This window comes from Venturia canescens, chromosome 2 (genome assembly GCF_019457755.1).
Source record: "Venturia canescens isolate UGA chromosome 2, ASM1945775v1, whole genome shotgun sequence".
In the NCBI taxonomy this organism is placed as follows: Eukaryota; Metazoa; Arthropoda; class Insecta; order Hymenoptera; family Ichneumonidae; genus Venturia; species Venturia canescens.
The window spans coordinates 16,473,249-16,498,441 of record NC_057422.1 but is presented as its reverse complement, the minus strand read 5'-3'; the positions used below and the strand labels follow the sequence as shown (position 1 = coordinate 16,498,441).

At 38.5% G+C, this 25,193-nt stretch overlaps 1 protein-coding gene across 5 annotated transcripts in view; it reads right to left on the bottom strand.

Annotated features, from left to right (window-relative positions):
- Grd (Glycine receptor) overlaps nt 1-25,193 on the bottom strand; it is a 41,466-nt gene that overhangs the window by 5,135 nt on the left and 11,138 nt on the right. For 4 of the 5 annotated variants that reach the window (XM_043410734.1, XM_043410735.1, XM_043410736.1 and 1 more), the window contains 5 exons: nt 20,627-20,783; nt 17,946-18,138; nt 16,312-16,532; nt 1,409-1,491; nt 900-1,040 (listed from right to left, as the gene is read on the bottom strand). In XM_043410734.1, coding sequence (XP_043266669.1) covers nt 900-1,040; nt 1,409-1,491; nt 16,312-16,532; nt 17,946-18,138; nt 20,627-20,783 — 795 coding nt within the window. The remainder of the gene's footprint in view (nt 1-899; nt 1,041-1,408; nt 1,492-16,311; nt 16,533-17,945; nt 18,139-20,626; nt 20,784-25,193) is intronic. The other variant, XM_043410738.1, reaches the window with a different exon arrangement.

Sequence of the window (25,193 nt, the reverse complement as noted above, 5' to 3'; positions counted from 1 at the left end):
GAGAGGAGAGAGAGAGAGAGAGAGAGAGAGCCAAAGGGTAGAACGCAGTGGGGCTTAATGACCCTGTTTTGTTTAAGGACTTCCGACCCACGGCACAATTAGAAACTCGACGGTGAATACACATGGTTCATTTAGCTCTTTATTACCAGCGCTTCTCTCTCTTTTAACCTTCGTCGTTGTTGAACCACTTTCGAGAACCCCCCCGCGTTCTTCTTCGTCTCCACGTAATTAGCTCCTCTGAAAAGGGCTTGAGAAAACTCGAGGCCTTGTCTTACGCGTACCTACAACCACCACCGTATCGCTCGGCAAAATCGTATCTAGTGTTTGCGTTCTAAAGTTCACTTACACCACAGTTGCATGAAATTTCGAATTTTATGGAGCTGCAGGCTATATTTTATTCGATAAAGCAGCCCTCGAATCTGACAGTGAAATAGTGTTGAGGTGACAAATAAATTTGTTGGATCCCTCGATGAATGCAATGACGAAATTTCATTTCTGACAATGAGAATTAAAGATTCTTTGGAAAACAATGAAATTTCTGAGAAGATACGTCAATCGTTAAGGGAGTCTTCAGGAGTTTAGAAAGTTCAATGGGACCGGAAATATAAAAAAGAATCACAGAGTGACGAAATCGATCGCAGCTCCTCGATGATTGATTTTTTTTTCAACAATAGTTTCCACGTTTCAAGAATTTTTCTTCCCATAACACGTGCATGCCCCTTATTTTCGTGATGAAAGCTCGTATATCAATCGTGAGATTTTATACATATTTTTTTGATCGGTACAGAAAAGCGCAGTGCGAATTCGAACGGTAATACGTGTCCAATGTTATTGAAACACATACAGCAAGGGCGGATGATAAAAAAATGGAAAATGTGCGAGAACAAAGATAAACTCACTTTGGGAAAGCGATGCGGCGTTTGATTGATTGGCGGTAGGATTAGCAACGAGGTCAAATTGCGATAGTTTCATATCCTCGGCTATAGCGACTTGCCGAGCGTTGTTCCACTTGTAGACCACGTCTCGTGTCGTGTAACCGACTTCCATGAAAAATAGATTTTGTGTCTTTGAGAAAAATACGTTTGTTCAAACGTCATTTACAATTTGGTTATTCCCTTGAAATTTCACAGCGATAGAACGAATTTCCGGTCAAATTTAAGCACAAAATATTTTCCTAAGGATGAATTATTCAACGGAACGAAAAAATTCTCAACAAATTTGTAAAGAAATATAAAATTGAAATTTCACTTTCACAGACCATGCAGCAGACCGATTCTGAGAAACGACAAGCCAAGAAATTGTTCGGCATTGAATAAATATAAATTAACAGAAAAATTCATTCAAATAAATCATAAGCAAACTACAACAAAAGCTCGAAGGAACCAGTCAATATTTTAGAAGAACTTACAACTCCCAAATTTGAGAGGACATCTTTGGGTGTCCATGGGAAAGTCCTCGAGGTTCATTGGACATCCAGCTTTGATGGTGAGCCTGCAAGCAGATTATGATGCATCTAATTATTTGAAGGATCAATTGCACGTAAGAGCTGGGCTATAGAACGCTTGAGAATTTCCCCAATCTTCTCCAAGCCCTTCATACAGGTCGTGTCTGTATTGCTTCACGTGGTTCTGAATTGCTCAACCCGAATCATAAGCTGATTTCCCAAGGATGCTTTTGTCCATTCCTCAGAACCAATTGGTCTTACTCAAAGCTTCTATATTTTGTAACAAAAGACATGCGTTGCAGCATTTTCCATTGAATATGAAAGAAAAACTCGTCAATAACCACTTTTTCGGTGTGTTATTCCAATGAAGTTTAATCGTCATGTCCAATCTTTCATTTCCTCGAATATCAATAACGAAGACATCCCTCTTCAATTACTAACGATTGGGGAACGTATAACGTGCGAGATGGGCTTAACCAGGCTACTTTGGCACGTAACCCTTCATCGTCCCTCCGATTCACGATCATGAAATACCTCACTTCTGTGTATATACGTGCGAGCAAGCTGTACATAAATTTATACATATGTGAACAGCTCGGTGAATATATACGTCTATAGTGATATATTTCGTCTGGATTTTGATCAAGTTACGCATTTATGCAGGATGTTACCTCGTGCGATGTAACTCAAGCCCCATATCTAAAACCGGAGCATCAGTCAGGCAACCGAATTCGAGTCGCCTTTGCGACTAATCGAATCCATCAAGTCTTTGATTTGATGCCCTCCTCGTGTCTCTTAGCCAGTATCGTCTTTCTCTTGGCTTAAGATTTGAGCTAACTCGGTACCGATGCTGTATGTACAATGGGTCCGAAAAGTCATTCACGGGGCGGGGTTCAAATGTTAAAGTGACTAAAATTTCGAACAGCTAAAATCTCGAGTTTATAATATTCGAGTGATAATATGGAGACAGATGAATTCGACTAGAGCTTTGAATGTCGAAAATAAGTAAGTAAAAACTTAAAGTTCGAAGCATGTTTACATCGAAAACAGAATGTAACAATCGCCCATGGAATGACGACTAAAATATAGATTTTTCGAAAATTCGAGTATCACTCTTTCGATTCATAAATTACTACAATCAGCGATACGGTGAATATTCACAATTTCGATAATAAAATAACGAAAGAATCCATATTAATGAGATTGACATACTGAAACACCAAAAAGTCGAAGGGTCAATGGTGAAACGTTGGCGACCAAAATAACGAAACGCAGCGGAGCTCAAAATACACGCGTCTCATTAGCTCACTCGAAAAATTCACTTTCGAATTTTTGTTATATTCTATATTCTGGTCCATCTATAAAACAACTTATCTCCATTTTGAATTCGAAAATATGAAAAAAAAACTGTTGGATATATTTTCAAGTACGCATTCGAAGAAGGGATGTTCGATTAAACATGTAATCTGCTAAATATTCAATCGGAGATAAGAATTTCGAATTACTTATTTTTCTCCAATCTGATATAACAATTTTAAAAATTTCTAAATATCATAATATTGAATCCACTCACACTGGAGTGATAGTGCGATTGGAATCTTTGTGAAACGCATCGTTTTTTCTATAAATTTCTTTAGATTCGGTTATCCAGCTTGTTTCGCGAGTTTTTTGGTTCAAAATATGTTTTCTGCATGTATATAATGGACGGAGAGCCAGCTCAAGAAAGAGTCAAGCCCGATTTTTGAGTTTTTAAATTAGACTGCAGCTGCAGTTTGAATAGACAGTTAGCGAGACGTATCGCAAAGTCTAAACCTGAGATCTCGTGGCGAAATGATCCTCTGAGCTGCTCCGATTCGGGACCCTTGAACCAACCCTAATTCGTGGTTGAGCATGCTCGACAGGTGACACGGATCTGCGTTGGATCTTGAACAAATTTCTTCAAAACCTAAGCGGAAGCTTCAAACTTTTTTTCGGTTTCGAAATGGTTTGGATCGTGATATAAACACATTCCGGCGACGTGCACAAAAATTGACAGGGATTTAATTTTTCACGAATTTTCATAATATTTTTTATGGAGATTTGAGACCTCGAAAGATTAAGAATTGAAAATTTCCTGCTTTCTATCCTCAATGAAGATGTAAACTAAAATAATAAAACATGACGGTAAAATGACACATGTTTTTAGAATTCCCGAAATGCCAAATCGGGCCTGAAGGAACAGCATCGTAAAGCGCGCAAAATTGAAACAAGAAATTTTTTATTGTTTTTACGATAAAATCATCCTTGATACAGGGCAGGGAGCCGCGAAATAATGCAAACGTAATGGTACAATTCTCCATTCGAAAGCACCCTATAGGCCACGTGGTGGAGTGAGAAAAGGAACAGATCAGCATCTGGCAGAACGCCAGGAAGGGTCGACCGTAGAATTTCTCGTAAGCTTTGTACAAGTGCATTCAGAAAAACTGGTCTATATCCATGGCAAAGAAAGGAAAACCGCAGGAAAAAAAATGGTTTTAGAAACTATATAATATTTTTACTAAAAACTTATCTAAGAATTTATAGACCATAAATATCTGCACCATTTCATAAAATCACATTGAATTTTCCTGTCAGTCGAGTGTTTAATTTCCCTCATTTCGAGTGAAAAAATTCGATCAGATAAACCTCGCTAACCACATTTTAAGCACTTCAAATTATTTATGATTTAAATGAGAATACATCGATAAACGGCACTGTTCTAATCGATTTGATCCCTTGACTATTAACTTTAAAGAAGGAGACAAACTTGTCGATAATTAGTGAAGACAAATACTTTGAGACAAAGTCGGACGTGCCAGCAACTCTTTAGTCCCCTTGCACATCCCCGCGCTATCCCCAATACTTTCGCTTATGTGACAATTGTCACAACCGTACCTAGTCTCCCCTAAATATAAAAGAATTATTATTATGTATACATGCAACCACGATGGAGATACCAATCAACGAGAACGTTCTATAATCTTCATGTGTAAATGTAAAAAAGATCGAGAGGTTGAGAGGGGAAAATTTAACGAGAAAGAAAAGCGAAACAAGCGAAGAGGCAGGAGCTTGCTCGAAGTTTGGCTTCGTTAAGGCCGGAAGCGGCAAGCCGAAGAGTCGAGTGCCACGTGCCAGGCCTCTTGAAAAATATTCGTTGCCTGTCGAGGCTCCGGGGGTTAGGGATTTTATTTGGTACGCGGTCTCTTCTTCTTCTTTGGCGAAAGGTATGAAAAAAGCAAAAAAGTGGCTGTGTCGTTGAACGGAGGGCGCAGAGAGAAAAGTAGAGCGGATGAAGAGTCTTAAGGTATGCACGTATATCTATAAATACCAGGAGCGAAAATATATATATATATGCGGAGAACGCACAAATATGCAGCAACAAAACTTCGTGAAAGAAGAAATACTGCACTATTGAAATGGCATATACGTAGACCGAAGCACCTCGTTAGACTCCGATTGTTAACGGATAATTGAAACTCGAAGTGTCATAAAACACGACGAACATGTATCGACCATTACGACTGGAGTGAACTTTCTTCGGTAACTTTTTAGTTTGAGAGTACATTTACGAAAAACGATGATGAACAAAGCTTGTTTCATAAACCAAAATGTTGGCTATTTGATCATGTGTTTTCGAGAACGTTGCAATTAGTTCCACCTAAATCGACGTGCTGCTTTCGCTGAGAAGAAACAAAAACGAAAAAAAAATACCCCAGTGCGGGGAAATTCACCCCTCGAACTGCTCCGAAGTATTCGAACACACGATCTCAATTAACTGAAAATAGACAACACAACGTATTTGAACCTCCTCGAAATTGAAGCGATGCACTTGACGTTGTTTATCTTTTGAAAATGGCTCGTAAAAAATTCTAGAAACTAATATTCTTCTTTTGAATGGCATTAGCATCGTTCGTTTTCATTGTCACTCAACATTGAAAAGCAAAAGGTCATAATTGCCGGTTAGATAGTCAAGATGGAATGCGAATGAAAGAAGAAGGAGATGAAGGCATGATAACCTCAAACAATAAGCTAGGCGCAGGATCAATTACGACGAAAACACTCATATTAAAACTCCTGCGAGATAGGAAAAAAGCATGCGAGATAAGAAGAGGGTATTAAGAAGGAGGCTGAGACTCTGAAACACGCATGGATGAGAATGTGAATCGGAGCGGTGTATAGAAAGAGAGAATGAGATTAAACGTTGTCTGAGGAAAAGATTTTGGAAGATCCAAGTTTTCTCTGGCGTTGGTGCATACGTGAAACTCGTCCTCGACGTTTTCCGATTCCGGCGAAGGATCTCTCAGTCAGCTTCGAGGAGCACCAGTTCAACCGTTAAGTCTCTTCCACTCATGCTGGTATGCAAGCTATAAATATGTTGAGACACGCACCACCTTCATGTGCAGGGTGTTTCAGAAGTCATCCCCAAAATACGAAACACCCGAAGGTTTGTTGGGCGTTGAATTGTATCCAGAAATAAAAATGCTTTGTGATTTATTCCAAAAAAGGGCATGAAGCAAGTTTGATTCTGCATAAAATGTCAAAATGTAACAAAATCAAAAATTTGATGAATCTACAAACAAACGACCGACGTTTTTTAACTACATAATGAAACACTTTCCTCCCCTTTTTGTTTCATCAGAGATAAAGGATCAAAAAATCTGCACTTCGATACTTGCCTATTCATCGAGCCAAAAAGTTCTGACGATTTTTACGGAAGCTAAGGCTAGATCTGAACAGATGCGCATCGCCAAGCATCCGCTATAAATTAGGATTATGGCTGCATATATCCACCAAATGTTTAATATAACTATGTTTGTAGAGGAACAGAGATCAATCTATAAAAAGATATTTTTTTCTGCACAGGTATAATGGCAATGTATGGGGAATATGGAATAATGCAATATGCATAATTTCAAAAGTTTCGCAACCTGTTACCAGAGTCTCTCGGGGTAGTTGGCATCCCACATGGAAGCGCACGTGTTACTTCGACCTTCCGAAAACACTAAGAACGCTGCTCCGATGGACCCCCTCGATTCTGATACTCACTCGTTCAAGTTATTGAAAAAACGATGCTTTAAAATACTGAATTTTCTCAATATTCGAAAACTCGTTAGTAAGATCATTCCATTGATTATAAATCGCACAACCACTCGAGTCAATCGTGTTCGAATTCATCCATCAAAAAATTAACGAACGAACACAATCGAATCGATGTGACAGTAGTCAGGAGGGAAAATTTGTTCTGAAGAAATAATAAATTCAATCATTTTTTTTGAAAAGTAATAAAATTACATTGTTTGTGTGATCTCCCTTTGAGATCACACACTCACTAAACTGGTGCAAATTTGCACTTCGACTTTTCAAAACTCTTTATTTCATCCATGAATGTATGGAATCAATCTTACAACGAGACTTTTTAGGGGTAACAATTCCTTAATAATCGATTACAATCGTTAAAAAGCTTGAGAAATGAAGTTTTATTATAGAAAAATGGCCAAATTGAAGAAAGGAATTTTGAAGTTTTAGATACTTGAAATTTTCGTAGGTGCAAATTTGTACCAGTGTTCTGTCTACGGGTTAAGGGGGGTGGAACACGAAATCAAAATAATCAGAATTTGATAAAATTTGGTGATAACATTCTTAGGCATCAAGTATACAAATAAAATTTTTTTCAAATATTCTTACCACATGGTTATCGAATAATTGAGCGTTAAATCGAAGTTATTCACGACATGTATAACTGTGCACATATGAAAACTCTATGCTTATACACGTGAATTTTAGTGTTCAATTACCCGAGAGCTGTGTGGTAGAAAAATCTAAAAAAATTTATATTGAGTTATATATTTTTAAAGAATACATTTACCAAATTTTATTAAATTATTATCATTTTGAAATTCTTAATATATTTATCATAGTTTAGCATGGGAACATTGTATCGTCGCGATCCACCCTCCTTAAACATGAGATTGTTGTGAACGGGTATTTGTTCACGTCGACATTATTTGTTGTATCATCGGCTTGTGTCGACGTACCGCATTCTCTTATTCACTGTGTTAGGTTGATCGTGAAATTCTGCAGCTCGATCGTTTCCCAATTGCGAGAAAGAACGGTTGAAAATGAGAAAAAAAAGTTTCAATGGAATAGCATATTGTGGATGTCGAAGGACGCTTTTACGTGTGCGCACGAAACGGTCTGAAATCCTCGTTACGATGCTGGATAAAGTGGGATAATCACGGTCATCATTCGGAATGAAAATGAAAATAAAATATTGAAAATATAGGTCGGTTATTCCACTCAGTAGTCTATTATAATGGAATCGCTCATCTCAATTGATTGAGAGGCTCGATCTCGACATCAGCCTCCTGATACTCGAATCCCCACTGTGTATGGTTCACTTGACACAAATGGACGAATGTTCAGCGTTCATGGAAAAAAAATACGATAAAATGGTGAATGCTTTTGGCCTATTTTTCGTTGAAAAATTTCGTTAGATAAAGCCTGCCCACGAATGTTTGTTTACTGGTTCGTTAATTCCAACTTATTCATATTTCAATACCCCATCGAACAAAAAACAGTTCGAACTTGAATGGTTGAGATGTCCGAGAATTAATATTTTTTAGGTCAAGCCACGTTGGGCTCGTTCAGGATGAGGATCTCCGAGAAAAAAAAAAACATTTACAAAATTTGATTTACCCTATTTATCTAAATTATTATTAAAACTTTGTACGTTTCATGATTTTCTTTACTATCGTTCAAAATCAGGTTCAACTCGATTTTGGCAACAGATGTAAAATCAGTTACCGTTGACAACGGATACAGGGTGAGATGAAAGATCAAGGAATGATTGATCCATCCTCCTTAGCTGTCTGACAATTACTTGCTATAACTACTGCGAGCCATCTGCTACGATGTGGTTGCTCAAGTCAGGTACGAGTAGTGAGGGTGAGGGTTGGACGGACAGCAAGCGAATATGGCACAATTTCAAATCGGGACTTGAGCTATTGTTCCCAGAAGCTCAGTGACATTTTCCTTTGTCCTTAAAGTTAATCGTGCCCTTCTCTATTGCATTTGTAATAATTCTCGATCATAATCATGTGGCGCTGGCGTGTGCAGGATTTTTCAAAACTTTAATACCCAAATAGTACAAAATTTTATAAACGGTGTTGTAGGAACGAGGTACGAGCAAAACAATGTTGGCAGTTACGATTCTCTTAGAAGAAATCGTGCACTTGTATTCACAGTTCTGATTCCCAGTTCTCTAGTGGCACAAGAGAAAACAAAATTGACGAATAAATAACTCGTCGTGGTACGAGAAGCTTGTTGCATTACTCTCGGGAGGGCTGGTAAGAGATTTATGAAAAAAGAAAAATAGTAAGCCGGAGCGAGGGTACAAAAAAATGTTTAGCATGAGAAGCGTCCACTTTAATTCTCCATGTATTTGGCTCACTGGAATCCTTTCTTCTATCAAATATCTGCGATCGGGGTCTGGTTCACTCGAATGAACATCGAGTTACGTGAGCTCCGAGGCGATGCTGCGTGCAATTTTCGCCGTTGCATACAAGTATATCTATGTAATAGTGAGAAGCATCTGACACCAGTCGCGCCACTATCCTTCCAGTGGACGAGTTTCCAACACCTTCGACTGATTTGTAAAATCTTGTTATCTCAGCGTCACGTGTATCAAGCGGCGCGTGAATTGTGCAAACTGATTTGTTTACTCCTTCGTATTCCTCTCGAAGGCTTGGCAAAGTCTCTCTTATTCATTGACATAGCTATAGGTATGTGCACGAAAACATTGTTACGAGGTTAAAAAAAAAAAATAACAAATTCTTTTCAATAAATTGATCCCCGGGACCTGCCTATTGATTTTCGTTTCAGTGAAGAATAAACTGCCATGTTTGCTGGAGCAAAAGAGACCAATGGGACGTCGTTCAACAATTTGCTAACTCCGATGAAGGCTCTCGCGTTTCATCTTCATTTTATCTCAGATTTTATCTCCTCTATAATTTTTACACACTGTAGACAGCAGACATGTGGAGAGGAACGAAGCAGAAAGGTTTTACGAGGACTCGTGAAGCCGGAAATGCGAGGGACTGCTTTTTTAGCATTTTAAGCGAAGCAATATATTATAATTTGACCAGAAAAATAGAAGCACGTCCTGCATATACAGCACATATCACTTATATTTATATTGCACGATGGTGTATATCTATCACGAAACATACAGACACACTAAGAATAGAGAATGCTTGCGCTGGCGTAAGGGAAAAAGGAACAAAAGAGCCGCAGGTGGGTACTTCGTCCGCCTCCAAATCTTCTCTCTCTGTTCACGCTCGTGACGTCACGTTCAACAGGATTTCAAAGGTTGCGAGTGATACGCAACAGGAAGAAAGACACCCGTGACCGATAGGCTCCGGGAACGTCCAGTTTGAGCAATATAAATCGTAACCCCTCAATCTCAACGACCTTTTTTCTTCAATTATTTCACTGAATCCCCGAAACAATCTTGGACGAGTTAACCGCAGGAAACTCAGAATCATGAAATCCAATCTTCTTCCTTGAGAATTACGGAGGTAAAAGGATTTCTACTCCAAGAGAAAACCCGAGTTGTCAACATTTTTCAAACTTATTTCAGCGAAGTGATTTAGAGGAAATCTCAAATTTATTCTACCCCGGACACAGACTTCCGGAGCTTTTCCGATGTGCTTCGTACCACTGCTTGAGAGAATACAAACTCCCGGAAGAAGATGGTATTGGTGACCATCAGCCTTCGTACTTTCATAAAAACGATCTACAAGAACCAGACAATTATTTTTTATTTCAATTGGAATCAATGATATTTTCAATTTTCGAGTAATTCTAGATGAAAACTGTGATTCGGCGATTAACGTAAGACCACGAGCTTAAAAATCGAGCGGACAATTTTTTGGTACAAGACATTTTTTCGAGGTTGAATAAATGATGGTGATATTGCACGTTGTTACGTAAAATCTACAAAATTTTCAATTTTGTGATGTATAAAATGTTTATCAGTAATAAAACGTAGGAACTTACTCGGGAAAAAATGGCCGAAAGGAACTCGAGTTCTTTGACTTTTTCCTCGTTGCAGGAAGAGTTTCGTTCATCGTTGTAAACAGAAATATGGCAAAAAGGTAGACATTCCTCGCGGTAAATCATCTCATCGTCATTGGGTGGCCCAGAAATTCACGCAGGCCTCGCATTAATTTATATGCAAATATCACCCGAGCTTCACTCGGTGCTCCACGACCAAAAAGAGGTCTTACGAACTATGAAGATTCCTCAAGTCCCCCGATCGTATTCCATCCTTGGGATTTTTTCCCGCTAGAAAAAGTCTCTATCAAGAGATTCCCACATAATCGAATGAAGAAAAACTGTACGGGAGAGCCCTGCCAGTCGTAAAAATGTGGACGTTTCTTAACATTTGTGGGCACGATAAGGGAATATTCTTATGCACAAATCTCAGTAGTAAACAAATTTATTGTTTGGAAATAAAATTGATAACCAAATTTATAGACGGCCGTAAATATAGTGAGTTTTATGTAGGAGCGAACCATTTTCACCAAATCTTTCTTGTTTTTGAAACTGTCATTTTACGATTCCCACCAACGTAACTTCTCGGATCTAGGCACATGAGTAGAATAATTTACATCGAAACTGTCCAAAATGATCATGAGCAAAGCATTAAGGTAGTTCATGCACGAAACGATTTTCTTAAGAAAGTCCTGAAATTTACACGCAGAGTTTAAATGGGTAGTCGACTGACACGCATGTTAAATTTTAAGGGTTCGTCTTATTAGTTATTGAGATAAACGTTTTTAATTATGAAGACACATAGGGTTATAAGGATTATGCGTAAAAAATCGTTCACCTTTCCATATAACGAATGAAAGCTTTTTACGAAGTTTATGAAGAAGTACACAATAACAATGAAGGTCTCACTAGTAATAAAGATATATTACGTTGGAGATTAAACGAAATTGATAATGAGCACTCGTATAACCTCACATTTGCTTATTTCAGCATTTCGTTTCTTCTTGGCTTGGGCCATTCTTGTCACAGCCTTCTGTCTTTTTATTAAAACTGTTTTCTCGATCCATTTCCCTTTGCACTCTCTAAAGCGATTTTTAATATCAAAAATTATAGTATTTTAGTCAAGGACGAATGAAATTTCAGGTTCAGTCATTGATGAATCCCCGTTCAATTGATGACATGTAATTTCATTCGCAAAAAAATAAATTGAAAAAATGTATTTACAATTTTGGAGTAATAACTCTGACATTAATTTAGAGTGATAAAGGAAGTAAAAATCGACCCAATTTAGAAACCCATAAAATACGATCCTACAGGCATGATCTACCTTAAAAATTAGTTTCGTGGCCAATGTTCGTAAAAATCAGTTAACGAACTAAAGTATCGGGATCGAAAAAAAAGATTCATTGTAATGTTTCAAACTCTCCCTAGTTCCCGAATCGGAACAATACGCTTAGGATTACGTTGATCGATCTTATTTGCATGCGATGCGCGAATTCGCGCATCGGTCGAATAATTTGATCGTGATAAAGATTTATTTTAATAACGGCTCGTTGTGGAGCCGTCGAAACTCCATACACGTCGTATATTTATCCATTTATATATGCCGGCGCTCGTCTCTCTGTGATTCTCTCTCTGATGCAATCGGGACGTTTGCGGCGAGTGGACGAAATTGGTCAGGAGTTCGTCGATGCGTGATCATCATCATCGGTCACTCTGGTTTAATCGAGCGTGATGGACGAGAGCGGGCTTGCCGTGATATGGGGAAATATGGGAGTCGCAACAGCAGACATGCAACGAGACAGGAAAACAAGGCCGAAAGAAAGTGGGGGAGAGCAGGAGAACGAGAGATGGGAAGAGAGTGTGGAGGCGGAAAATCCGAAGCAAGATCTCGTTTATCTGTCGGACATACGTGCGGATACCTCTTCCGCTCCAGGTAACACTGTAATAGACCCATATAAACGTATATAACGCGTGTGCCTATCGAATAATACAATGACAGAGTATAATCGTACGACATTGCTCGCTGAACAATATGATCGATGATTATTTTTGTTCATTCGTTTTCATCTGCTTTACATGGAACTTTCGTGAATATCAGCCGCCCAAAATAGTCAAAATAACGTAGGAAGTGCAACGAAAGAACTTTTTTTTTAACAATTACTGTTCGAGATGCAGAGATTCCATTTAAATGCTACGTTTGAGAAGTCGTTGATCCACAAATAAATGAATTGGATGGAGCAGTTTACAGATCGACGAACAATTGTTAAGAGTATGGATCAGTCGACTAACCTCACTTGCAATTTTTGAAATTGAAATTCTCTGACAGAGTTTGACCGATTAAAAAAAGGCTGCGTCAGTCTACGGAGGATGATGGCCAAAATCGGCTGTGAGAACTTTTTTTTAATCGGTCAAACTGTGTCAATGAATTTCGATCTCGAAATTGCTGCTTTCTCTCTCGCACTCACGGTTGCGATATATCGACTGAACCATCCTCTTAAACGAAGGAATGAATTTTTGTTCAAAATAAATCATATTAGATTATTCGAGGATCACGTTTCTAATTATGCGAAATTTCCGAGTATGGTCTCATGAAAATGTTCTTTGAGATGAAAGAAATCGAAGAAAGGAAGGCGCGCGGATAAGAATGGAATTCTATCCAGAAATAGACGAATTTACATTCCAATAGAACTCTTCATGACAATGCATTCGATCGTCTCACCATTTGTCAAAATTCTCTTGAAGAATCGGTCGATTAAGTTTAGTAATAAAAATCTCGTAAAATTATACTTAGGTAAGGAGGCGGAGGGAAACAAACAAAGATACATGAAAGACGAATGGCCAGTAGTTGTTGAATATTATCGGCCCTCTCAAATGGTATAACCACAAATTCTCTCACAGTGAGAGCCTGTCTGTCGTACTTCTCTGTGTTTGCATTTGTACAACAGTGTGTGTCCGAAGTTTATCCATGACCATTCGAGATCATGAGAGTTGAACGAGAGACCGCCCAAAATCCTTGCAGACCTGTGTACAAACATGCACGTATCCATGGGATTTTCAACGTTAAATCAGAGAATTTTGGGTAGGTGAATTTCATTGAAAATCCATGGCAGTGAAAGTAAATTCATTCGAGTTCTGTAATGTTTTCCACTTTTTCTTTAGTTCATGAAATTATAGAATAAAATATTTATACGAAAGAAGAGTTTCTAGCTGGAATTTTCTTGCAAAAGTTTCGAGTGCCAAAAAATACTTTTCCATTGCCGTGCTTGCGACGAAAAAGTATTTTCGGAATTTCGTCCTTCCGAATTTCCATTCGCTTATGTCATTCGTGCACGCAATGGAGATTGAAACATGAAAAAATGAGTCGTTTACAAAGTTTATCCTCAAACTGACCAGCGTGATACGCGGAGCAACTCGTATTTGCATACTCGGATAAACACATACGGTCGTTTAGAACACCGGAGGAGAGAGAAAAGCACAGAGCAAAGCATCTCAGTGGACTCGCACCCGACGATTTCACAAGGAGAGAACAAGGGAAAGAGCCTGAGAGAGAAGCAGACTCGCAGAGTTGGATCTGAGTAAACCAGCAGTTGGATAGCAGGATGAGCTTTACAGAATGGCCGATCACGTCTGACGGACTGTTTGCTCGGCACTTTATTAGCAAGCTTCAGCTCCCCCTTGTGTCCACCAATGGACCAATGATCTATACATACTCCGCTCCGTATCTAAACATCATTGAAATATCTATAGAAATCACATACGTGTTCGTTTCTATTTGTGAGAGGAAGGAGGAAGGGAGGAAAAGAGGCCTTGAAAAGCGGAGCGACCGGCAATAAAAACTTCCTGAGACAAATTTTCCGCACCATTCTGCTTCTGCACATCTTTATTGCTTTTCACACCGTGTGCATTCAAGTGCCAGTGAAAATGTAAAATAGACCAAAATTTACGAACATTACGAGGTATTCCATCTCTGGAATCAACGACGTCGTACACGTCGTTTGATCTAAAAACGTGATCAGAATAATTTCCTTCGTAGAAATGAATTGTTCGATTTCCATATATTTTCATTCAATCACTTATCTTTCTCGCCCATTTGGTGTGAAGTTCGAGAATTCGATATTTACATTTGTATAGATTTTGATGAATTCAAATTCAAACTTTCGAACGCATCAATCCCGATACAAAATGACAGCGCTCATACAAATGTTTCACATTTTCTTCTAGAGAGAGCCATAGATCTCGAATGACAAACATTCACTCGAATGTCACTTGAATAATTAACACACGGAGAAAATAAAACGAACAGTATTTATAACAGTAAATATATTGCAAATAGGACGTCAAAACTTACTAAATGTTTCAGTAAAAAATCCTACTCGGAACAACAAATATTATTTAATTTATAGAAAAATTCAATTTTTCTCTCATAATATCATGAATTGCAGCTCGTCACCGGATCATCGTTACTCACAGTAATTTTTCAAATTTAATTCTCTCCGTGCGCTCCAGTGAATTGGAGAAAACACTAGATCGATTCCGACTTCGAAGAGCATTTTTGTTAAAGATTTTTTACAAACGATCAAAAATTTATGAGAATTTATCCACAGTAAGTATAAAAACGTTCGAGTCTCAGAATAAAAACGCCTTCTTTGGCACGAAGAATTCGGTTTATATATTTTCACTCGCTTTCGGACGAAACGAGAAAAGTATATCATCGAACAGTGAGAGCAAAAGTACAAGAGAATATTTGATGCTTGCTCCTTCATGATATATATTCCCGACGGGTCACGTCTCGAATGCTTTCTGAATGCAGGACCACGAATGGATTCAAATCGTCCCGACAAAACTCCGACGCTCCTGTGGCTCTCTCATCACTACGTAGATTTAAATATAAACCTATATTCAACGTTGATGTATCTGTGTATATAAAGCCACGTTCGCGTGTCGCTCGATGGTGCACATACGCTTTGAGCGAGTTTATGCCCTCCGTTACGAGCAGGTCATTACCTCGACATAGTACAGCGGAAAATAGCGTTCTGTCAAATTCTGAAAATGCATATGATAATGCGGCAACCACGAGCATCCGAACTTGCCGAAAATATGGACGTGAGTATACCTCCGAGTGCGGAAAAGAGCCGATTCTCCAAACGGACAAATTTGAAAAGATGCATTTTCAAATGTTCTCAAACGCATGGACTCTGCTCTCAATGATCATAGCACAGTCACAGTCTGTTTAAAAGATTCAGTAGGTCACGTTTTCAATGAGAGTTTTCGTGGCTCATATTTTATTGGATTTCTTAAAAAGCCACAAAACTATGCATTCCTTCAAAAGAGTATTTCGGTTTCTGTGAAAAGCTTTTCGAAAAACAAGTTTGTTGAAATCGTAGGAAAGCTTTCCGAAGAAACAGATCAATCGAAACTGTTCAAAAGCTCTTGGGAGAAACAGATCGTTGGGGAAACCATTGAAATGCTCAAAGGGATACCGGGAGTGTGAAAAAAATACGCACCGGATGAAGTGACGATGATAAGTTTCTTTGGATCAAAGTTGAAAGTCAACGTGCGATTGGGAAATAAAAATCTCTCGATTTTATATGATCGACTGATCGACACAGTGTGCATTCGACTGTTCAGTTTTACACTACACTTAGATTGCTCGTTGAATATTCGGTTTATATTTTGATCTCTTAATATTTCAATGAACCAAAAGTGTCCTTATCGTCGAGACTCACGTTGCGAAGGTACTAAATAAGTGATATTACGTTACCTATAACTAGATATTCGCACATAAATTTTACCTCGAACTGTAGAGAACACGACCATCTTGATAGAGTCTGACAAACTTGTTCGGGCTGGTGATCGTGTGAAGATAGCTCTGTTTGCCGTTATAGAAATACGTGTCGGGCTTCCAGATACGTGCAAGCATCGAAATGCTCAGCGCCAGAGTCTCTTTTCCTCCTTGGAAGGCAAGACGCCGGTCAACCCACGATTGCCGGAAATAGCAGTCCATTGAGTACGTCTGCGAACGAGATTGAAAATATGTGGACGGTGAAGGGATGTGTGTTGCGCATTCGATGCACTGCGAGACACTCGATAGCAATGACCGACATATATTTTCATCGAGATCGATCTAATAGTACTGAATCCGTGACGATCGAATTTCACACGATATTTTATGAACTGCTGATTAATTAAATTATGAAAGGAGTAAAACTAACGTGCAAAACATAGAAAAATCATGAGGAGCAGCTCTGGCAGCTCATCTTAAAAAAAGTGCATTTTATGTAGTTTTTTTTTATTGATCCTTTGTCAAAATATCGTCTGGATACATATGGAAAATCGTATATTATTTAAAGTTAGCAGTTAGTGAGACTTTCGTATACTTAATGGCGTATCCGAGAAATTTGGTATCCGGAGAAAAAATTACGTTGGAAATGAACACAGTGACAAAATCTCTGGATAGGACATTGTATCCTGAGAATTGTCGTTAAAAATTCTGATCGTTCCGATCAAATGGTCCAGGACATCTGCGCCACTAGCGCAGGGTTATCGATCATTTATTTTTTATGTATATATAGCCAAAAATGAGATTTTTTCTTCGTTAGTTCTCGAATTGTCTAATGATTGGGCCATCTTGAACTACGGCAAACAGATGGAGCAGAGACGAGAGCCTGGTAAAAGCATCTTCTCGGGCTTCGATCGAGTCCCGGTTGCAGAAGCATAATTGAAAAAAAGCAGGATAGAAACGTGGATGAAGACTCAGCCAAAGTGTTAAATCATCGATCACGAGATACGTCTGGTTATTCTGCAATTTCATTACGCGTTATTCTGCACGGGAAGCACTAACCAAATTGCTTTCCAAATGTGATATATGTGGAAACACTCAACACTCGATGGGCAATGTACAGAAATAATTCCAAACGAAATCAAGCAGTGTTGACACTCTCGGAAGTTTGATTAAAAATCTATTAAAACTGGTCGTTGGGTGTAAGAATCGTTCCAGTTATTTCAATTGAAAGAAAAAACGAGAAACTTTTTTTCCTCATGAATTTATCGAGTTCGTACTACAAGTAAAATGCCATTAAAAATACGAAATGAGAGAAGCTTTTACATTATTCTCAAAACATTATCCGTTCCATTCGATAGTCCGAATTTGGGTTAGAATAATCCTGGAAAGCACAATGGTTGATAAGTTCTGAATATCGGTTTGGCTGAGATCCAATTTCTTCAGATACGTCTACATGTAGGTCAGAATTTGTTCGGATTTTTATGCAATATTTCGATACAAAAAAATGTACTGTTTTCCGGTACAACGATTTTTAATCATTTTAACAGCTTTTATAGATTTCGACAGTAATATATATTGGTCTCGGTGGAAGTGCAGAGAAGCAAACTTGCGAATGCATGTTATACTCTAACTTTTATATCTTACCATATCGACCTCTGAAATAGGACCCATACTTCGTACCATGATGTCCACTTCGACGGTTGCCGGTGGACCACCGAAATCAGGACGCACACTATTGTCGTAGCCTCGCAATAAGTTGTCCAAAAGTTCGCTTATATTGCCGTGGTTATTGCTCTGCGTTCTTTGCCGCGTTAAAGGTCTTGCTCCTGTCACCGCCCTGTACAGCAATTGGATATTTATTTCTTACACAAAAATAGCAAATTTCGTTTTTTTTAAAGGTCAACAGGTTTTGCAAAAAGCCGGTTTAAACAATAGAAAATTGCATGCTGGGATCAGAGAATCGATTAATTTACAAATAATCCACAATTATAATGAAATATTGAATAACTCATGAAATTTTTTTCATTCCGATATACGCGAAAGGTTAACTCGAAATTCTTCATCATCCACGAAGAATCTTCACATTTTTATGCACATATCGGTGTTTTGACACGAGAACAATGGGGCATGGGCGTCTGTACGAGTTATGAGCAGGGTGCGTTGGCTTTTAATTCCAGCAGAATATTGAAGATTGTTGTGATACATAAATCTCTGGAGCCTTTTCCCTTTACAGCTTTCCTCTCATCGATAAATCAGAACTCCCTCGTCCAGGGCGCTAGTTTTGGAGCAATGTATTCCATAGTTTGCCAATTTTTTATTCTCGTTACAAAAGAGCCTAGAGTCCACTCATCTGTAGGCACAGTGGACCGAGTTTTTTTTCCTTTCCATTTAACAATTAACATTATCACTGACATCGATGAAAAAATTATTTATCGTTATATTCTCGAACTGCACGAAATCAATTATAACAATTAAGGGGTTTTAGACGTTAAATTCGTTATACATTTGTGGCATCATTTTTGCGACGCATCAATTTGTACTTTGTTCGTTGAAAAATTCACTCCAATTTATCTGCATTAAACGAAAGCGGGGGGAGTGTATGCTTGGTAAAGTATGGAAGTGAATCTGAAATGAAAGTAAACGTCGATATATTCCATTTCAATTTTTATCGAGATTAAGCACATCCACTTTTCTGTCTGAAGAGCACTCTAAGAATAATCGAAGTGGTTATCGACGAGTAAATAGAAGAGAGTACGAATGTAGAGGTAATGTTATAGTCAGTGAATGATCACTCTCGATCGATTTTACGAAGATATTTCTTCGTTCTGCATGGAATTGCGGCATAATTATTAGTATAAACAGTGCGATCAAACACCGCTTTCATCGATTTATAACCTCAAACCAACACTCATTATTTTCTGCAGTAATAATTTTTTTCCAGTAAATTATTGGGCTTCCACACCAGTAAAAATATTTAATTTGCAGCTGATTCAGTGCTGCAAAGTTTCGCCCTGATAGTTTTGCAACCGAAGAGCAGAGCACGAGCTGGGGACCTTCCAGGGCAGAAATTGAGTGTTGGATGAACTTTTTCACTTCGCGATCCACCGCAACAATTACGATCCCTTGATCCCTGGCCCTCCCCCTCTGTCGCGCATTGTCTTCCCCTTCGCGACCGCGTGCGTCTCTCCGTGGTCGAGCCGGATACGTGTACCGGCATGGCTCACTATCAGATTTCACCCAGTGGCTGATACTGGCTCATCGCTTAAAGGGGTGATTATATATCCGCAAGCCGTTTAACCCTCTCGTCACAAGAGTTCTCGTATATCAATTTCCCGTATTGCTGTGTCGCTGACGGCTTTGTTATTGACATCGAAACTGTGATATGCCGCAAAATGATGAAATGATAGCTGGGATTTCCCGCATTATGCTCCGCTAACCACATCCTCAATGATGATCATCTTTTCATCTCAGTTTCACCGATCCTCGCATGATTGATTGCTCACAGGAGTCTACGGAATGTCACTAGTTCTTTACTTAGAAATATTATTAAAGTTATCGATAAATATGACTTTTTATTTAGAGTGCATTTTATTTTTACGAACTCTTTCGTTATAAAATCGAAATGTTCCAGGATAATTGCACTCCGCGTTTATTGGGAATCGATCGATTTGCGTTTGTTACAAATTGAGGTTGATTTGTCACCTTCAAGGCTCCCACGTTGAATTTGAACGAAAGCTCGTTGTCACTCTTCGTACTATCACTTTCATTACAACCATTCCATTGAATTGAATACACGATTCCTCTATAAATATTTTATCATTCAAAATTCAAATGGTATTGAAAAGCAGTGCCGTAAACGATGAAGAATTGAGTGAAAAAAAAAAACGAGATTCGAATAACAACAGACGCCTAAATTCAAGCACCACCTGTTGAAAGAACGCCAACGTTATTCAATTCCATCGTTACCGTGTTGAAAATCACAACAAGCAATCATTTTGTCATATAAATTTTGTTATATGCTAACGGAGATGCCGTTATTCGATAGATTTTTATGTCGAGAGATTTGGAATGGTGAATTTATCGCCGTAACGACAGGAATGACGGAGAATGGATGTTTGGAACTTCTGCCGGGCAAAGTGTCAATTTTCAAAAAATAAGGAAATTAAACAAAAAATTATACGACTAAACTCATACTTGGAATTTTCGAAATCGAAATTCTTTGATACCGTTTGACCGATTAAAAAAAAGCTCTGTCAGCCGATTTTTGCCATCGTCCTGCGTGGGCATAAATAGTTTGAATATTAAAATAAGATATGAAAACTTACATAAAGGAGGCATACGATACGATGAGATTGGCGATTGTTAGTAAAATTCGATGCCTCATATTGTCCCGTTCGACCGGAAATCCCCCTACTTGCGTTCGCAGGAGCTGAGAACCGTTCATAAATGCAACTTGGCTGATAAGTTCGCTGAGCATCCCTCCTGAAAATACACATTAAGAATATTCCTATAATATCCAATTAATGGTATTATGAAACAAAAGGTTTCTCGTGTTTTCGTCAACGAATGAAAATTGTTCGAGTCAGCTCCGCACACAAGTGATGTTTTATTTATGAATCTGTTCATGATTGAGACGAACAAAGGGAAACCCTTCTCATATTTATTACTCATTCACATCGTTGATTCATCAACAAGAGACAAATTCTTCCCCTATATTTTCCGATTTGTCTCGCTGCCCTTTCACCTCCCAGCGATAGATATTTATGCTCTTCATAAATATATAGAAATATTTGGGTCGCAGTAAATATTTTTTTCTGCCATCTCCACGCTCACTGCTTCAGCGTGTGGCTCCCACGTGCTAAAGCATTCCCAGAGTGCACATACTTTTTCTGCGGCCAGTTGTCACTGTAAATCGGGCTACCGTATAACTATACGAAGCCTTCGGTAGTACCGAAGACTTTTTTTTTATAACACTCTTCCAGTCTACCCCTCGTAAATGTCGCGTTTGTCCCAGTGGAACTGTATATATGTGAAACATGCTAATCCCAAATGGCGTGTCGAACAATGTAATCTTCCAACTCCTGCGGAATGATATTTTTTTTATGCACATATATCCGGTTATGAATACGCTACACATGGGCTATTTCAGGTCACTTTAACGTACTCGAATACTGAGCTCTTTTCGATCGCGAGGATTTTCCTCATTTCTATACTAAATATGAGCAGACACGTAATTATAGAGATCATTCGAATTTCAAATTTTTTTAATCCCCACGGCCAGCTGAATTTATACTCCATTCCCATGGCTTCGTTTTAACGAATTTATTATCTGTTTCCGTGCGCACGGTCACGTAGATATTGTGGATACGAATAAGCACTTGGCCCTTTATCAAGTCAGTTACTGTAGCATTTGATTTTTCTTTATAGAATTCTGCAAATATTCGAATCACTGTAATATGCGCACTGAGAACTTGTCAAATTTTAACTTGGCCTCAAAAACTTGGCGACCGATAATATAATTATTTGGAGAGACTCATTTTCGCGTGCAATTGTTTGATGAGTTATCGAAGTGTCTTGTTTTCATGGTTCTTGATTCAATCTTGAAACAAATATTCAATTCTTGTATAGAGAGACATGAGAGAATTTTACCATTTAAAAAGGTCGATGTTTGAAATTGCAAAAGTTACGTGAAATGTCCAATACAGTTTTTGCATTCCACGAATCGTACACTCACACGCACATAGGACATACAAATCCCTCATAATATTTCAATTCGAAGCGACTGGTCCGTGCAATGACGTGCTCACTCATTCAAATTTTCAAAAACAAACAAACGAAAAATGGGGGGAAAAAAATCAAAATACGAGGGATGAAGGCGATCCAACAAAAAGTGCTGTTCCGTGACTGCGCGTGTATGCGCGTGTGTATCGAGGCTAGCAATGAAATTACCGGACGGATCAATCGTGGTGTCGGAGAGAACCGAATTTCTCGTTCCACTCGTTCTATAGCTGAGCATTTTGGGAGATGAAAAATGTTTGCAAATAGTAGATGTGTACGCAGATTCGTTTGCCTTCATCTGCGACATGCACACGTTTACTACGGATGAAATATTTCAGTGTATTCAAACAATCATTGAATTGGTACCTTCAAGCTTATTCCAGACGATATACTGCCTCATTTGAAATTCCATTTTAATTGAATATTTCAATTTCATTATTTTCCCAACTAACTTAACGCTAAATATCACCTGAAATATTCTAGGAAATACTCTTCAGCCTTTCACTCAGTGCTTCTTTTAAAGAAAATCATGCGTTACATATTTGTGATTCACAAAAAGCAACTGAACTTTTTGCTCTTTTGATGATCAAAGAAACGAATAAAATTTATTCTCGCAATTGTTAAAATTATGTGTAACTTATTTGTTGAGATTGATCAATTTTTAATATAATGAGCAGTTAAAATACTTTCGCAATAAAATCGTCAAGCAAAATGTGACAACAGCCATTTTCTATTTATATGAGTATGCATATCTATATTTTAAACCAACTGGCTCATGGTGTTGTCAAACCTTCCACCGTTTGTGTCGTTATTACTATTCGTTGACCTCAAATAAGTGTTTTTCTTTTTCTATTCCCAAGTGATTTTCACTGGTACCAAGGCTTTTTCAAGACATCATTGAAATCTAAAAACGTTCTATTTCCTTATTCTTATTTTCGGCTCTTTAAAGTTGGGAGAATTCTGGTTCATTAAATCCAAATCGTCGCACAGGAAGTATGCCTACCATAAGAGCCTGTGTATAACCCTTCAAATAATGTGATTTTCGTTAATTGTTTTCTCGAAAACTAAACGGTAGATCCTATAATAATTCGAGGAATAGATGCACGATGTATATTTCTAGCATATTTTCAAATTTCAAATTTTAAAGTTGAAATTTTCGAAAAAGCAATCTTGGTGCACATACCGTGTCTGTTGGAGAGTATAAAAATCTTTGATTGCTCGAGCAATAGTCGCGGAGGAAGCGTATATAATTTTGAATTCAAATCATGAGAAATTATATCGCGATGTCAAGATTGTACGAGAGGCTGAGGGAGAGATATCGGTGCAAGCGAAAACTTATCCGTTCGTCATAATTTACGAGGCGTCAGTAATTCCGTTTGAACGACTGCGTAAGTTTTCCCTATTTAACTTTCTCATAGACACGATTTTCTGAATGCTTCAAGAGTGAGACACGTTCGGGAGTACATTTTAGGCTCGGAATTAGTTTGGTGTTCTAGCCAATAATGTAACGGATAAAAAAGACTTTTATTTTGCAAAAAATCATCAGCCCTCGGGTTAAGAACGATTGATCGACGTTGATGGCAGTCGAACGTACGATTTTTCTTCGATATTGAATTGAAGAATTGTTCCGAACTTAGTCACGTCTGTGTATCAATCAATCTATTAGAGCATCAGAATTCTCATTGTTTTCACGATAACGAAGTTAAAGCGAGTGTGCGACTGAAATTTTCAGGAGAAAAACAGAGGGATTTGGCTGAAGCTCCCGATTCGCAAATCAACACTTTTCTCTCTCCCTACATTTCAATTACCAATGACCCAATCTCCTCATTGTTGTGAAACAAATTCCAGCTTCCCGTGCTCAGTAATCCAGAATAATCTGATTTTGTGTCACTCCGTAAAAAGATTCGATTTGAGAACATTCGGCATTCATTTTTGTTGGTATTCTTTTTAAAAGATTCGCGAGTCTCATGCAATTAACCATTTGAGGCTGAAACCATTCGCTTCAAATGAATTCGACACATCTCCGTGTATTTATTTCGCTTGTGATCACGCCTATCAATAGCGCGACGAAATCCAATTCAGCGAGTCCTCTCGCTATTAGCGCCCATTCGAAATCGTCTTCATTGCGGGGTCGTGCTCACTTGTATCGCGAGATGCCACAGTTCTGAATGAACGAATAGTGAAAAACTAGCCGAGCGGACAAGTAGAGGGATTTGGCACGAAGGAATGGATCAAACGAGGTTTCGGAAGGTCGGAGAGATTTTCACTTTTTTTACAGCATAACTCACCACATAGATAACTACGTATACGTGGATGACAAAAAGTAAACGGGAAAGAAAGTGAGCACGAGAAGAACATCAAAGAGCACTCGACAGGGCTTACGGACGCCTTTGTCTCTTATTTTTCTCATTTAATCCCATCATCCTGGGGCCCTGGCGAATGCCAATTTACAGATTATTGACTTTCCCTAATTCGTTTGATTTGTTGTCCGTCATTGTCTCATTTATTCTTAATTGCCCGATTTCCTCAGCTCGTCGGAGCAAATTCCTTCGTTCTAACTTCTATCGTTGATGATGATAAAACCGTTCAGTAAACAACCGAAAAAACAGATCAACTCAAGATTTTCAGAAGGCAAATTGTTACAGAAAAAAGCTCGACGTTCCGCTCAGTTTCTATATTTTTAAATCGATCGTTTCCGTCATCAGGAACGAAAAAAAGTCACATTAGAAAATATTCCAAAAAGCCGTTCATATTCAATGATTTCTAAGCGAAAAAATCATGTAAGTGGACATTTTCGTAGCACATAAATAATTAGGAACAGGTTGTACTCGTACGGTGTCATCAGAATTCGTTACGAGTCGGAGACTGTGTCTCGTGGAGCCAAGTATTTCCTGCTCCCGTGAGTAAGCATTTGATTCGTAATTTGGTACCGAGGTGGCACATGGAAATCAGGTCTATTTGCGAACGGTTGCTGTACACGGAACGAGCAAGTGTGATAAAGTAAGAGAAAGCAAAAGACAGACAGCGGGGAAGCGGGAGAGAGAGAAGATGACGAGAGGAGTTTGTCGTTCTCGGGTCGCTTCTCAATTCGTCACAAGGAAACTTCCGGGCCCA